This window comes from Caenorhabditis briggsae, assembly GCF_000004555.2.
Source record: "Caenorhabditis briggsae AF16 supercontig from assembly CB4, cb25.fpc4095, whole genome shotgun sequence".
NCBI lineage: Eukaryota > Metazoa > Nematoda > Chromadorea > Rhabditida > Rhabditidae > Caenorhabditis > Caenorhabditis briggsae.
The window spans coordinates 48885-60602 of NW_025543514.1; the positions used below are offsets into that span (position 1 = coordinate 48885).

An 11718-nucleotide genomic window follows, 5' to 3' on the forward strand; every position below is an offset into this window, starting at 1 on the left:
AATGGGTCAAAAAAGTTCCAAGACTTCTAGAAAATCTAAAAATGCATCTCAAGTAAATAAGGATGCATGTCCTGAGTCTTCAGCTGCTGATGGCTACGAAAACGAATCGTTTGATAGAATGTTATATGAACAGAATTCACGATATGCAAAGGAACTTGAAATAGTCAAAGCTGAAAGGAAAAGAAAGCAGGAAAGATTTGAAGCTGAACTTCGGAAAATGAAAGAGGAGTCTAGAAAGAGAATCGAGATTCTATTGAAATGCATTATGGCGAGACATCGATTTGAGGAGCAGGAACAAAATTGGAAGGACTGGATATTGGGTTGCAGGTAATTTTTGAAATATTTTTTGATTTGTTCCTAGAAAAGGTATGATACTCATATAATGCGTTTTTTAGATAATTCTGAAGTGGTGTCCTAGAAAACCAAATTTGAAAAGTTAGGTCACCGCTCTAAAATAGCCTAGAAAAAACATCAGGTGAATCAGATTAATTCTAGGTAATTTTACCATGGTGGCCTAGAAACTCAGCTTGCAAAAGTTAGACCACCATGTTAAAATGGCCTAGACAACACACCAGGTTAATGTCAGGCCATTTCTAGGTCATAAAAGTTGGTTGCCTAGAAAACTCAAAAGTTAGACCATCAAGTTAAATGGTCTAGAAAACATTCCAGGTAATTGTCAGGCCATTTCTAGGTCATAAAAGTTGGTGGCCTAGAAAACACATCAGGTGCTTGTTAGACTATTTTTGGACCATCAGCAACGGTGGACTAGAAAATTCAGTTCGCAAAAATTTGGCCACCATGTTAAAATGGCCTACAAAACACACCAGGTAAATGTCAGGCCATTTTCATGGTTATAGAAGTTAGTGACCTAGGAAGCTCAACTTGCAAAAATTAGGCGACAATGTTAAAATGTCGTGAAACCACATAAGGGGAATATCAGGTCATTAACAGGTCGTAGGGATAGTGGCCAAGAAAACTCAAAAGTTATGCCACAATGGTAAATGGCCTAGGAAACACACCATGTGCATGTTAGGCCTTATCTGGACCATCAACTATGCTGGCCTAGAAAAGTCGTTCGAACCGCATGAATAAAATTATAGGCAAAACATTGTGCTGCTTCTGAGGCGCTGGATGGATTTTGTTGAGGAACATGAAGACTGGCCGCGGATTGAAAAAACAGATCATCAAGAGTTTTTGGTAAAAAACTAATTTTATTGTGAAACATGCTACTTTTTTTTTCAGAGAGAATCGAGTTATCTTTCCGGGTGCACCATGATAACCTACAACGCAATGCAATACGATTTCGAGTTCTTGGAAGAGATTCAGGAAAAATTTCCAGGCGCTTCATTTGTTAAAGTTCTGAAGGTACGGGGTTTTACTTTTTTGGTTCTGTTTCTGACTGCAAACTTTCAGAAATGTCTTGTTGATTGTGGTCAGCTGTTACTGGATATCTACAGTACTATCCAGAGTTTGAAGCTCGAAAAATCAAAGATTGAATTACTGAGGAATCAATTTGGAAAGCTTAAACCTGATTTGATCTACTCTACGTCTCAACTTCGAAAAATTAGCATGGATCCGGACTTCGAAAAAAACTATGAAATTGCAAAGTTCCCAAATATCCCCCAAACTACTCCCCACGAGCTGTAAACCAATTTTGAAATTCAGAACATTTCATAATACCCTTATTATTGGTTGCTTCCTGTTTTCCAAAAAATTTCTTATCAGTAAATTGACATTTCGGTATTCCTAACAAATAAAATTGTTCTATCACCTTCTGGGTCTCTAAGAGTGAAGAATATCGTAAACAACATCATCAATTACGAGGTTTAGGCTTAGCAAGAACGCATGTGACGTTTTTTCTCTGCTGTCTCTGCGGAAGTTTGACACCTATTGAGATTAGTATATGCAATCAAGATGGTAGGGGATTCCAGCAATTCAGAAGAACAATCTGTAAGTTTACGATTTTCAGCAACTAGAAATCTAAAACTTTAGGTGAAAACCCGGTTATCCAAACCAGATTCACACATTTTCTTAAAGCCACTAATGAGCTACATCCTTTACTACTGTAGAGTAAGTTTCTCCTGAAGCGCCCAACTTAATATTCAAATGTTTTCAGATTGCTTTGCACTTTGTGAGAGAACATTTGTTAAGCTGTATGTCACAAAACAAGAACATCCCTGAAGAAGAGGTTAGAAAGGATTCGTCAACGATGTTTTCTGAAATTCTGTCATCTCTGGAAACAACTGGAGACGACGACAAACAAAATATGTTGGATAGCGTCCAAAATGAGCAAGTTGAAGAAATGATTGAAAAATATGCAGAGACTATGGACTGTATAAGCAAGGTTTGGTAGAGTTGAATTTCAGTTTCCAACAAACAATTTCAATCAATTAAGGTTCCTTCAGTAACTGAATCTACAGATAACTATCCAAATTTAACCAGAACCGATAATATGGCGGCTGAACATGGGCGACAAACAGAAGTACAATGTTCTCTGAAACTATATTTTCGTGGTTTACTTTTCAATTTTCAGCGTACTCACACGAATCACAGAATTCTCTGCCAAACCTTCCCATGGAATCAGCTCCAGCTCAAGAATCAGTGACTGATCCAGCTGACAACGAGGATTCGTTACGCGTATATACGGATTTCGGAAAAAAATTAGAAGAGCAAATGAGAGCAAATCGGCTGGAATTAGAAGCAAAGAGGCAACAAAGAATAGACAGAAATGTAAAAATTGATTTCTTAAAATTAAACTCATAATTTTTACATTTTCAGAATCAAGCAAAAGAAGAACAGAGGTTGTTACTAGAAGAACTGAGAAAAACTGGCTCAAATTCGCAATGAGTTTTGTTAATTTTGATTTGTCTCTTTTCTATGAAAATAAAACTTTTTTCACTAATCAACTTTTTGATCCACCAGTTCTCTGTTAGACGTCAGTATCGAAATTTATTTATTTCCCCCGAAGTACAGTAAATGTCAAAAAGATGAACGGAAACGAATTTTTCAGTTCATTTTGAGCTATTTTACACCCTTCAAAGTTTTCAAAGTGATCGAAAACTTGACAGACAAGTTCCAGACTCCTAGCAATGTCAAAATGGCCGAAAATCCACTAAAAAATACGGTTTTGTATATTTTATTGACCGATACTTTGATTCCCGTCGACCGGAACAATTATTTCAAAATTTACCTTCTGATTTTAGTTTGTCCCTTAAATTTCGTCTTTTCAAACTCCAGTTTCCCCTCCTGCACCCCATATCTTCTTCCTCATACACAACTCTTATCATTTCGGCAAGCGTTTTTTAAGACGTAGCAATTTTTTCTCTGGCTACTCTCACTATCTCGCTTGTTTTAGTGTTCTTCCTATTTTCATAATTTCAGAAACTCCCAATCTTCCAATTAATTCAGTTTTTGAGATGCTCACTTCTGATGCTCCGCAGGTCATGCTCTATGTGCTGCTCCGACTTTTTCAAATTTTCGTCAAAGTTATCGGTGATAACAATAACGGTAATACTGATTTGGCTTGCTCAATTCTTCGAGATTTTGCCGATGTAAGCTATCTTTTTCCTATTAGTTATCATTAAATTGATTGTTCAGAACTGGCCCGAATTCTATGAAACACTTGTTCGTTATTTCGAATTGTATAGCGATGAAATCAGCAAAACAGAAGACTTCAAATTGAGTCAAGAGTACATAGACAAAGTAAGTTCAAGTGAATTTTAAGTCAACGAAGAATATTCAGGAGAAAAAATATGTGATCAGGATTGAGTATTTTTATCCTGATGATGGCAAGAAGACAGCGTCAGTGGAGGTGTGTTTCTAAAGGATGTTCAAGAGAAAAATGTTGATTTTCAGGAAAAGCGTCCCCAAGAACTCACTGAAAAATTTGGCCAGCTAAAGCTCTCACAAAAAAATAAAACTGTCATGGAAACACTTCGTCTAATGGCGACAGAATCAATTCCAAACCCTATCAAAAATTTTTGCACCCTACAAAACGCTTTTACGATATTCTTCAGAACATTTAGTGGCCATCGGTTCTTACCACAGCAGGTAACCGTACTCATTTTGTGAACTTAAGAACAACTTCACTTGTGAGTTTCCAGAATAAATTCCGGTCTATTGAACAAGCCCCTGAAGTACCAAAGATTGAAAAAGCGGCACTAGTCACAGACGCGAAAACTGAAAGTCATTCAAAAAGTGACGAGGAAGAGACCTTCGAAAATCATCGGGAAGTGCCAAAGCTTGAAAAAATGAGACCAGACACAGACCCAAAAACTGTAAGCGGCAGAGAAGATTTAAACACTGACGGAAAAGAGGCTTTCCAAAATTATTATGAAACCTGCGAACCGACTAAACCTGGCTCATTATTCGAACAATTTGAGAAAGATATGGAACTTTCGAATTCTTCCCAACCCGAACCTTCTTCCGATGACAGCAAATATGAAATTGTGAACTTTATGGAGGAAGAAATTTTGCAAATGGCTGATCAAATTTCTGTTCATTCCCTAGTTAGTTAATTGTTTAATTTTTTAAGATTAAAAAAATTGTATTTAGGAGCAAACGAGGAAAACAGTAACTGGTTTGCAAACCGATAGAAATGAGTTAGAGGAGAGAAGTTCGACTCTATGCACTCCTCTAGAAGAAGATGTTGACACTGAAAATGAAGGATTCATAGAGAAACTTGAAGAACAAAAAAAGAGGCACGAAGAAGAATTGGAAAGAAGACGTCAGGAAAGGACAGAGAAACAGGTGAACTGATTATGAAGAATTGATGTAAGAACTACAGGGTGGCCGATAATGATAGGACGTTTTTTTTGAGAGCTCCTTGGCCCGGCGCCAAAGAATAATTTTGAAAACTTTCGAAACTAATAGAAAGTAGGGACCCTCTATAAGCAGTGATTTATATCATTTGGTATCATTTTGTTTTTTGTTCAGAATTATGAAGACTTCTCCACACCAACCCATGATCGCGACTTTTCTCGAGATGGGGTGCACGTGTTGATGTGGCTAGAAGACTTGGAGTTTCTTCATCAGGTGTCCGAAATGTTTTTGAAAATATCCAAAAGGATCAGAGGAACCTACTAAAACAAAAATTAAGACCACCATTAACTTTGAACATTCACCAGACTCGGGGGATCTCAAACGTCAAATTGAGCAAAAAAAAATGGGTTTTAGCCTTGGTATTGCATGATCCAGGGTTCAAAAAATCGGAAAATAGGATTTAAACACTTGCAGTTACCGTATCTACCGCAAACTGTTCCTTTCTTATACATACGGGGCCTGCAGACGCGAAAAATGCAAAAAACTATTTTCACACCTCCACCTGCGGCGGGTGTCAGACGAGATCTAGGGTGAAGTAATGAGTTTCCCTGATGAAACTCTTCCGAACCGTCGGGATCAGGGACAATTGTTACCAAAAGATGACAACGAATCTCCTGAACGTATTTTATCTTCAAATTGCCTTTCCGTAAAAATTTCAAAGTTTGGGATAGAATCACGGCAACCAATACTAATTTGTTGGTTTTTGGTGAAAATCAGCTCGCAGGTCTACCGAATGACAGTTTTGATGCATAATTTGTTGTCCTGGACCACTCAGCAGTTTGTTTGACATATTTAAAACCATCTGTAAGACTCAGCACCTCTTGTAGATCAAAATCCACAATTGCGGTCTTAGACGCTCATTTTCCTAGAAAACTCGGCTACGATTGGGGGCCCTCTAACTCTACGGATTTCAGTCCGATAGACTTTCTGTTGAAGAACAAGATCTCAGGAATCTCCTACTGTTTTTTGGACTTTTTGTAAAGACCATTTCAAAAGTTCTAGGGCGACTTTGACGTCAACTACACTCGCCGCACAGCCAAATTTTTTATCATGCGTTTGGAGGCTTCTGTCAAAGCTCGTGGTTCTAATCATGACTACTTGTTATAAAACTAAAATTCTTACATATTTTGAATATTTTGATAAAGTTATTACAGTTATAAAACGTTTTTCTAAAAAATGGGAGACGTTTAGAAACGTCCTACCATTATCGGCCACCCTGTAATTTTTCCAGGAAAAATTAAACGAAGAACTTCGTGAAATACGCCGTCTACAAAAACAAAAATTTGCGATGCTTCTGCAATGCATCCAATGGAGATATCGATTTCAAGAAAAGGAAGGAGAATGGTCGGATTGGATAGAACACTGCTATAGAAGACTCATCGTGATGGTTATAACGCAATTTGCTGTATTTCAGGAAGAACTGGTACATTCTAAGATTCGTTAGAATAATTTTAATTTAATTTTGTAGGGTGTGAGTGAAAAAGCGTTTAGGAAAACTTTGGCAGTGTCTCCTGAAACTGTTCAGTCTGAAGTTACGAATCTTTGGGGGAAAATAGAAACAACAATACATAAGCTATCGATAATTTTCGAAAACTTGGCAAAAATCTATGAGAATTTCGAAGATGCTTTATTCATTAGAATTCTTCAAGTGAGTTTCTTTTCGTTTCTTGGAGTTTTGATACGCTTCATCTCTCAATTTTTCAGAGAAGTTCCTGCGATATTTCAACCAAACTCATCAGTGTTCTAAACTGTTTGGATGCTATCGAGTACTCAACAGAATGGTATCAGGAACTTATTTCTAAGTTTGATCACATTGAGACAAGTGATGTTCCTGGAGTAACGGAATTGAAAAGGTTGCGCAAAGAAGACAACATCGACGGTTTAGGAAACATGGAATTTCCAAAATGGGAGCCTAGAAGTCATGTGAACATTGAAGAATTGTCAAGCGATGAGGAGGAAAATGTTATGGAGGACAAACCAAAAAATAGCAATGACTCGAGTAACGAAGTGCCTGAATCAGCTGAAGGAATCCCAATGGAATTCGTGAAAACCGGGAAAGGTATGGCTCATCCAGAAGATTCAAAAACTGCGTCCAACTCGGATAGAACAGAGACAAAAGATTCGCAACAAATTGGCCAAGTTGTTTGCTCGGTTCCAACAAGTGTTGGACTTGACGAGGTTGAACAATTTAGTAAGTTTAAAGTGGAATTCAGTATTAAGAAAGTATTTTTTCCAGCGTGCGATAAAGCTACAAAAGTTGAAATTGAAGAATTTTCAGAGGATGAGGAAGATATTGTGAAGGACAAACTAAAAGGCTTTCACAAACAGATAACATCTAAGAAGACTGCTCCGATAGCTGAAATTGAAGAATTGTTAAGCGATGAAGATGAAGCTGCTGTGGAGGAAAAATCAGAACAAGACAAATTCCAAGAAGTCAATCCCCTGAAATGCTCATGCGAATGTAAAAAGCGTGCTGTGGATTTGGAGGATCCATCAATCCCGAACAACAGAACAGGAAAGTGTTCCGATGAAGAGGATATCAAAATTTTGATGGGAGAGATTCTGGTGCGAGTATCTTCAAGCATGGATGATAATTTCGAGAACCAAGCCAAGAGTTCTACTAGAACAACACCACGAAAGGAATTAAAAATGGATGAGATGGTTTGCGAAGAAACGCCTGATTATGCAGATAAGGTTAATCAAAGACTACCAATTTTTCAAGATTTTAAAATCTTTTTCAGATTTTGAAAAAATCACAGAAGGTATATTATGAATGTCAACTGAGAAGAAGGGTTTACAAAACCTCGCGTTCAATAGAAAAGTCAAACAAGATGAATAAAAAAAATTGGAATCTATCGTCAACAAAGAAATTAAATTCAACAGAAATCATGGTAATAAATAGTAAGGATGCTCTTATAATAGAGGTATGTAAATTTACAGAAAAAATGCCTCATGCTGTTATACGACCACCTTCTAAGACAACCTTTGACGTGGAATAGGATTCATCCCATGAAAATCACTCATTCAGCCCGTGTCAACAACAACTACCCACCACAGCTAGTGCGAGTATGGAACGAAATCGTTAAAAAAGAGAAAAAATTCCTAGACCTCCAACAGATTATTGAGCTGGAAAAATCGAAAATTTTTAAACTAAAGTTTGATTAACTGATAAATGTTTTATCAAACTTGTTTTCAAAATCAGTGATGCACTTAACACTCGAGCTTATTATGCTCAGATTATTACCCAAAGAAGCGGAGTTGTAAGGGTTCCGAAAAGAGCGCCTAGCATAGTAAAATTGGCCAAACATTAAATAAAAAAGGCCGAATTAAAAAGATAATTGAATACAAAGCAATAACGTTCAAAAACTTGTAAATAAGGTTGAAAAACATTATATTGATTTTTTTAGCCACTCTATGTAACTGTCGTTTACAACCTTTTGTCTCGCACTGACCTATCTTCACATGTCTGTATATCCATCAACTATACAATGTCTCTTTTGTATTTCTGTCTCACTTATCATTGAGTTTTGTTTGAAACAGTTTTTTATCTTCTTTTTACATTTTTCGTTTCTCATTGCTCCCAATCAGTAACATGACATATTTATTTACAATTTTATAGTGTCCTTAGTTTAGTTCTCAGTGAGAGCAGCCACAGATTTCTTCATTTCAGGTCCATAGGCGGGTGGTCCTTCAAGAGCCTGATGTTTTGAAGATTGAGCTTGCTTCATTTGAATAGCCAGAGTCTCTTGAAGATGGTCTCGGCCGATGACATTGAACTGAAAAACCAAACTATTAGACTAAAGATAAAAAAATGTAATATTCACTTGTTGCATCAAAACGCCAACTTCCTTCATCAGCTGGGAAGTTTTGACAAGTGGCTCGGCGATTCCATTTTTGTTGATTTGTCTATCTTCTTCTTCGTAATCATCAAAAGCAGCTTTGATGCTGTTGATTTCAACCATCAGTTCTCTAAGAAGGACTGTGAGTTTTCCAATAAGTTCCTGGAAAACAACTTCGGCGGTTGATCCCTCGGCGCTGAAAACTGCCGCTTGATCTCTGAAGACTCGAAGTGCCGAGGTCAAATCATCCATATCGCAGTCGTCGAGTTCCTTTCCTTTCTTCATACGCTCGTGCATTTTGAGCAACTAGAAATAGTTGGTCATTCAGAATCATTTTTAAGATTTCACTTACTTGTGGCTCAATTGTATCATACTCATTGTTGAATCCTCTGTGTTTGTTTCTGAGAGTTACCGTGTGTTGTTTGAATCGCTCGAAGCCGTCTTCAATTGCCAGACTTCTGGAGAGCGCCTCTGAGTTTGCGACTGAAAATAGTTTGTTTTCTTTACGTTCCTACAACTATAATTTACTTCCATTCAAAATCCATCTTTCCTTTCTCAACAACTGCTGCTTCTGTTCCTCAATCTTCTTCTCATCCAATTCTTTAAGACGTTCTTCTCCCCTGATTCTTGTCTCGTGCAACTTTTGATTCATTTCCAGAAGTTGAGCGGTCATCTCATTCTGTTCCTTCTTCCGATCTTCTCTCAAACGATTCAAACACTCTTGACGGAGCTTCTCTCCATTTTTGATGATATTGGAGGAGTCGTTCAGTTGCGCACGACGAAGTTCTGCCTGTTTTTCCAGCTCCTTCTGCTGCTTTTCAAGTTGTTCCTTCCTTCTCTGAGCTTCTTCTTTTCCCTCTTGCTGACGGTTTTGGACTTGCTCTTTGACATTCGCTTCAATCTGCTTTTCCAATTCGGCAAGCTCTTGGGCTTGCCTAAAACAGATTGTTTGAAACTGCGGTTTCATTATTCAACACTTACTTTTTTCTAATCTCCAACAGTTCATCCTTTTTCTCTTCAGCCAGCTTCGTGGACTTCAATCTCTCCCGCTTCAGCTCTTTTTCTTGCCCTTCTCTCAAAGCTGAGTAACTTTTTTCGTGCTCCTAAAAATTGATTAATTTGTGATATGAAGTCATAAGTAAGTTCCACCTTCTGAACACTCGCCCTGGCTTCATTCACTCTCCGCTCGCGATCAGCTTCACGCTGAGCATATTTTTCGTCCGAAAACATCATCAAAAAACCTATAACTCGAATTAGATAGCACTATTTAGAACTAGAACTAAAGGTAGAGATATATGGTTGGGTGAAACCACTAGAATGGAACAAAAAATATGCAAAAAGTATGTACAATAATTGTTATCATTCAAAAAAGAAGGAGGAAATTAGGACCAATTAATTTTCAATTGCCTGAACATCAACATTTGGCATGGTTCCCTCCTGTCTTTGTTGAATTTTGGTTTGAATAACAACCCGATTTTCCGGAACCAGATCCATTTTGTTGATCTGAAAATGCTATTCTACGCAAATTATGTTCAATATGAACATACCGAATGGAACAATTCGATCTTAGATCTCGCAAACTCTTTTGCTTTTTCTGAATCAATCATAACGCCATCCAATCCCAAAATAAGTTTCAAATAGGCAATCACTTGGCCAAATGATGAAATCTTGGTTTTGATAGCTCGGATCACGTCGTCCATTTCAACATCTTTCAATTCAAACGAAGCCAAATTTTGCTCAACTTCGCTCAGTTTCGTTGAAATTGAGCTAAGGATTTCTGAGAAACGTCCAAGATATTTTCTGGTTGCAATTCTATTATTCGCCTTGAGCTTCTCGTATATTTTCGGCTCAGCGTCGACCTGGTAATTCCACGGTGTTTTTTCGGAACGTTTCAAAAAATAGTTTTGAATTAGCGAATTTTTTGGAATGCAGGCACACCTGCGTAGCGACTCAGCAGTTCAATTTAATAGTTTCAGTTTCAGTTTAATAGCAGTTTCAGTTTAATAGTTTCAGTTTAAAACGATACTCAGCGCGCTCAAATACGGTATTCGCGATAGAGAGCATTTACTTTACGTCCTAAAAGAAACACCGTGTAATTCTTTATATATTTGAGGGCTGGCTCTTACAAACTTACAACTCCAGAAATTTTCATGAACCATCTGTCAAGCTCTTCCAGGAGATTCTTCACCTCCATGATTTTCGCATTGATCCGTGCACGATTCTTCCTATCATCTGCGCTCTGTTGAATCGCCAAATTGAACATCCCGACTTTTTGTTGCTCTTTCAAATCGCTTCTGATTTCAGTAAGCGTCTGAAAGTGAAATATTCTTCATATCAAGAATTTTAACAATATCCTACCAAAGTTGCATTCTCTTTTCTCTGGGCTCTCTCTGCAGATGACACTGCTTCCTCTTCTTTCTGGATGGCTGCATGTTGCTTTATAAGTTCTTCAGAACGTCTCTCGGAAAGAAACCTGAAAATGAGAGTTTGAGAAAATTCTGATACATTTTCAATCTTATGATTATCCCAAAACTCACTCGTCCTTATCTTTCTGAGCATCTACTTCATCGAAGCATCTTCTAGTCACATCCACCTCAATCACGGCATTCTGAGCATTGGCTTCCACGATTTCCTTTCAGTCAGCTTGGTCAACATTTCCAGAATGGATCAAAGTGTGGAGCAGGAAATAGGAACTAGTGACTAAACTCTCTTTTGAAATAAGATCAGATCTTGATAGCAACTAAAAAATCACCTCATTCAGTTGGAGACTGGCATCCATCAGTTTATCCAAAGCCATCTGGGTTACGACATCACACTTGCTGCCTGCATCATTGACTCGCTCATCTGCCTGAGCCAACTTTTGAGCTAATTTCTCTCGATGCTTCCTTCCTTCCTCTTCTTTCATTTGTTGGTACTCTAGGAACATTTTTTCATACTTGTAATCCGGGCCTTTGCCGGGCCTACGCGGGCCCTACCGTAACTTCTTTCAGAATTTATATTTTCGAACCAATTAAATCAGATATGATAGAGCTCCACGAGTACTACAAAACAGTATGTT

At 37.7% G+C, this 11718-nt stretch overlaps 5 protein-coding genes across 5 annotated transcripts in view; 3 read left to right on the plus strand and 2 right to left on the minus strand.

Annotated features, from left to right (window-relative positions):
• Window position 1: 1 nt before the first annotated feature.
• Window positions 2–1647, plus strand: CBG26923 (the record flags this gene model as incomplete). Its single annotated transcript, XM_045241131.1, has 3 exons — window positions 2–327; window positions 1101–1197; window positions 1243–1647. The coding sequence occupies 3 exons, from the start codon at window positions 2–4 to the stop codon at window positions 1645–1647; spliced, it is 828 nt and encodes a 275-aa protein (XP_045100109.1).
• Window positions 1648–1914: 267 nt separating this feature from the next.
• On the plus strand, window positions 1915–2847 carry CBG26924 (the record flags this gene model as incomplete). The annotated part of the gene is made up of 6 exons (XM_045241132.1): window positions 1915–1950; window positions 1993–2070; window positions 2117–2344; window positions 2396–2489; window positions 2534–2730; window positions 2779–2847. 6 exons carry the CDS (start codon window positions 1915–1917, stop codon window positions 2845–2847), a joined length of 702 nt encoding a protein of 233 aa, XP_045100110.1.
• A 569-nt stretch (window positions 2848–3416) lies between these two features.
• On the plus strand, window positions 3417–7986 carry CBG18528 (the record flags this gene model as incomplete). The annotated part of the gene is made up of 10 exons (XM_045241133.1): window positions 3417–3551; window positions 3598–3702; window positions 3743–3811; window positions 3856–4050; window positions 4104–4508; window positions 4555–4749; window positions 6053–6244; window positions 6290–6469; window positions 6526–7515; window positions 7762–7986. The coding sequence occupies 10 exons, from the start codon at window positions 3417–3419 to the stop codon at window positions 7984–7986; spliced, it is 2691 nt and encodes an 896-aa protein (XP_045096506.1).
• A 464-nt stretch (window positions 7987–8450) lies between these two features.
• CBG18529 lies at window positions 8451–9893 on the minus strand (the record flags this gene model as incomplete). Its single annotated transcript, XM_002635414.2, has 6 exons — window positions 8451–8597; window positions 8646–8966; window positions 9013–9143; window positions 9189–9595; window positions 9642–9763; window positions 9810–9893. The coding sequence occupies 6 exons, from the start codon at window positions 9891–9893 to the stop codon at window positions 8451–8453; spliced, it is 1212 nt and encodes a 403-aa protein (XP_002635460.2).
• Window positions 9894–10052: 159 nt separating this feature from the next.
• CBG18530 overlaps window positions 10053–11718 on the minus strand; it is a gene marked incomplete at both ends in the record, with an annotated part of 2969 nt that continues 1303 nt past the window's right edge. Inside the window, 6 exons of the mRNA XM_045241134.1 lie at window positions 10053–10163; window positions 10208–10519; window positions 10795–10971; window positions 11019–11133; window positions 11198–11292; window positions 11413–11576. Coding sequence (XP_045096507.1) covers window positions 10053–10163; window positions 10208–10519; window positions 10795–10971; window positions 11019–11133; window positions 11198–11292; window positions 11413–11576 — 974 coding nt within the window. The remainder of the gene's footprint in view (window positions 10164–10207; window positions 10520–10794; window positions 10972–11018; window positions 11134–11197; window positions 11293–11412; window positions 11577–11718) is intronic.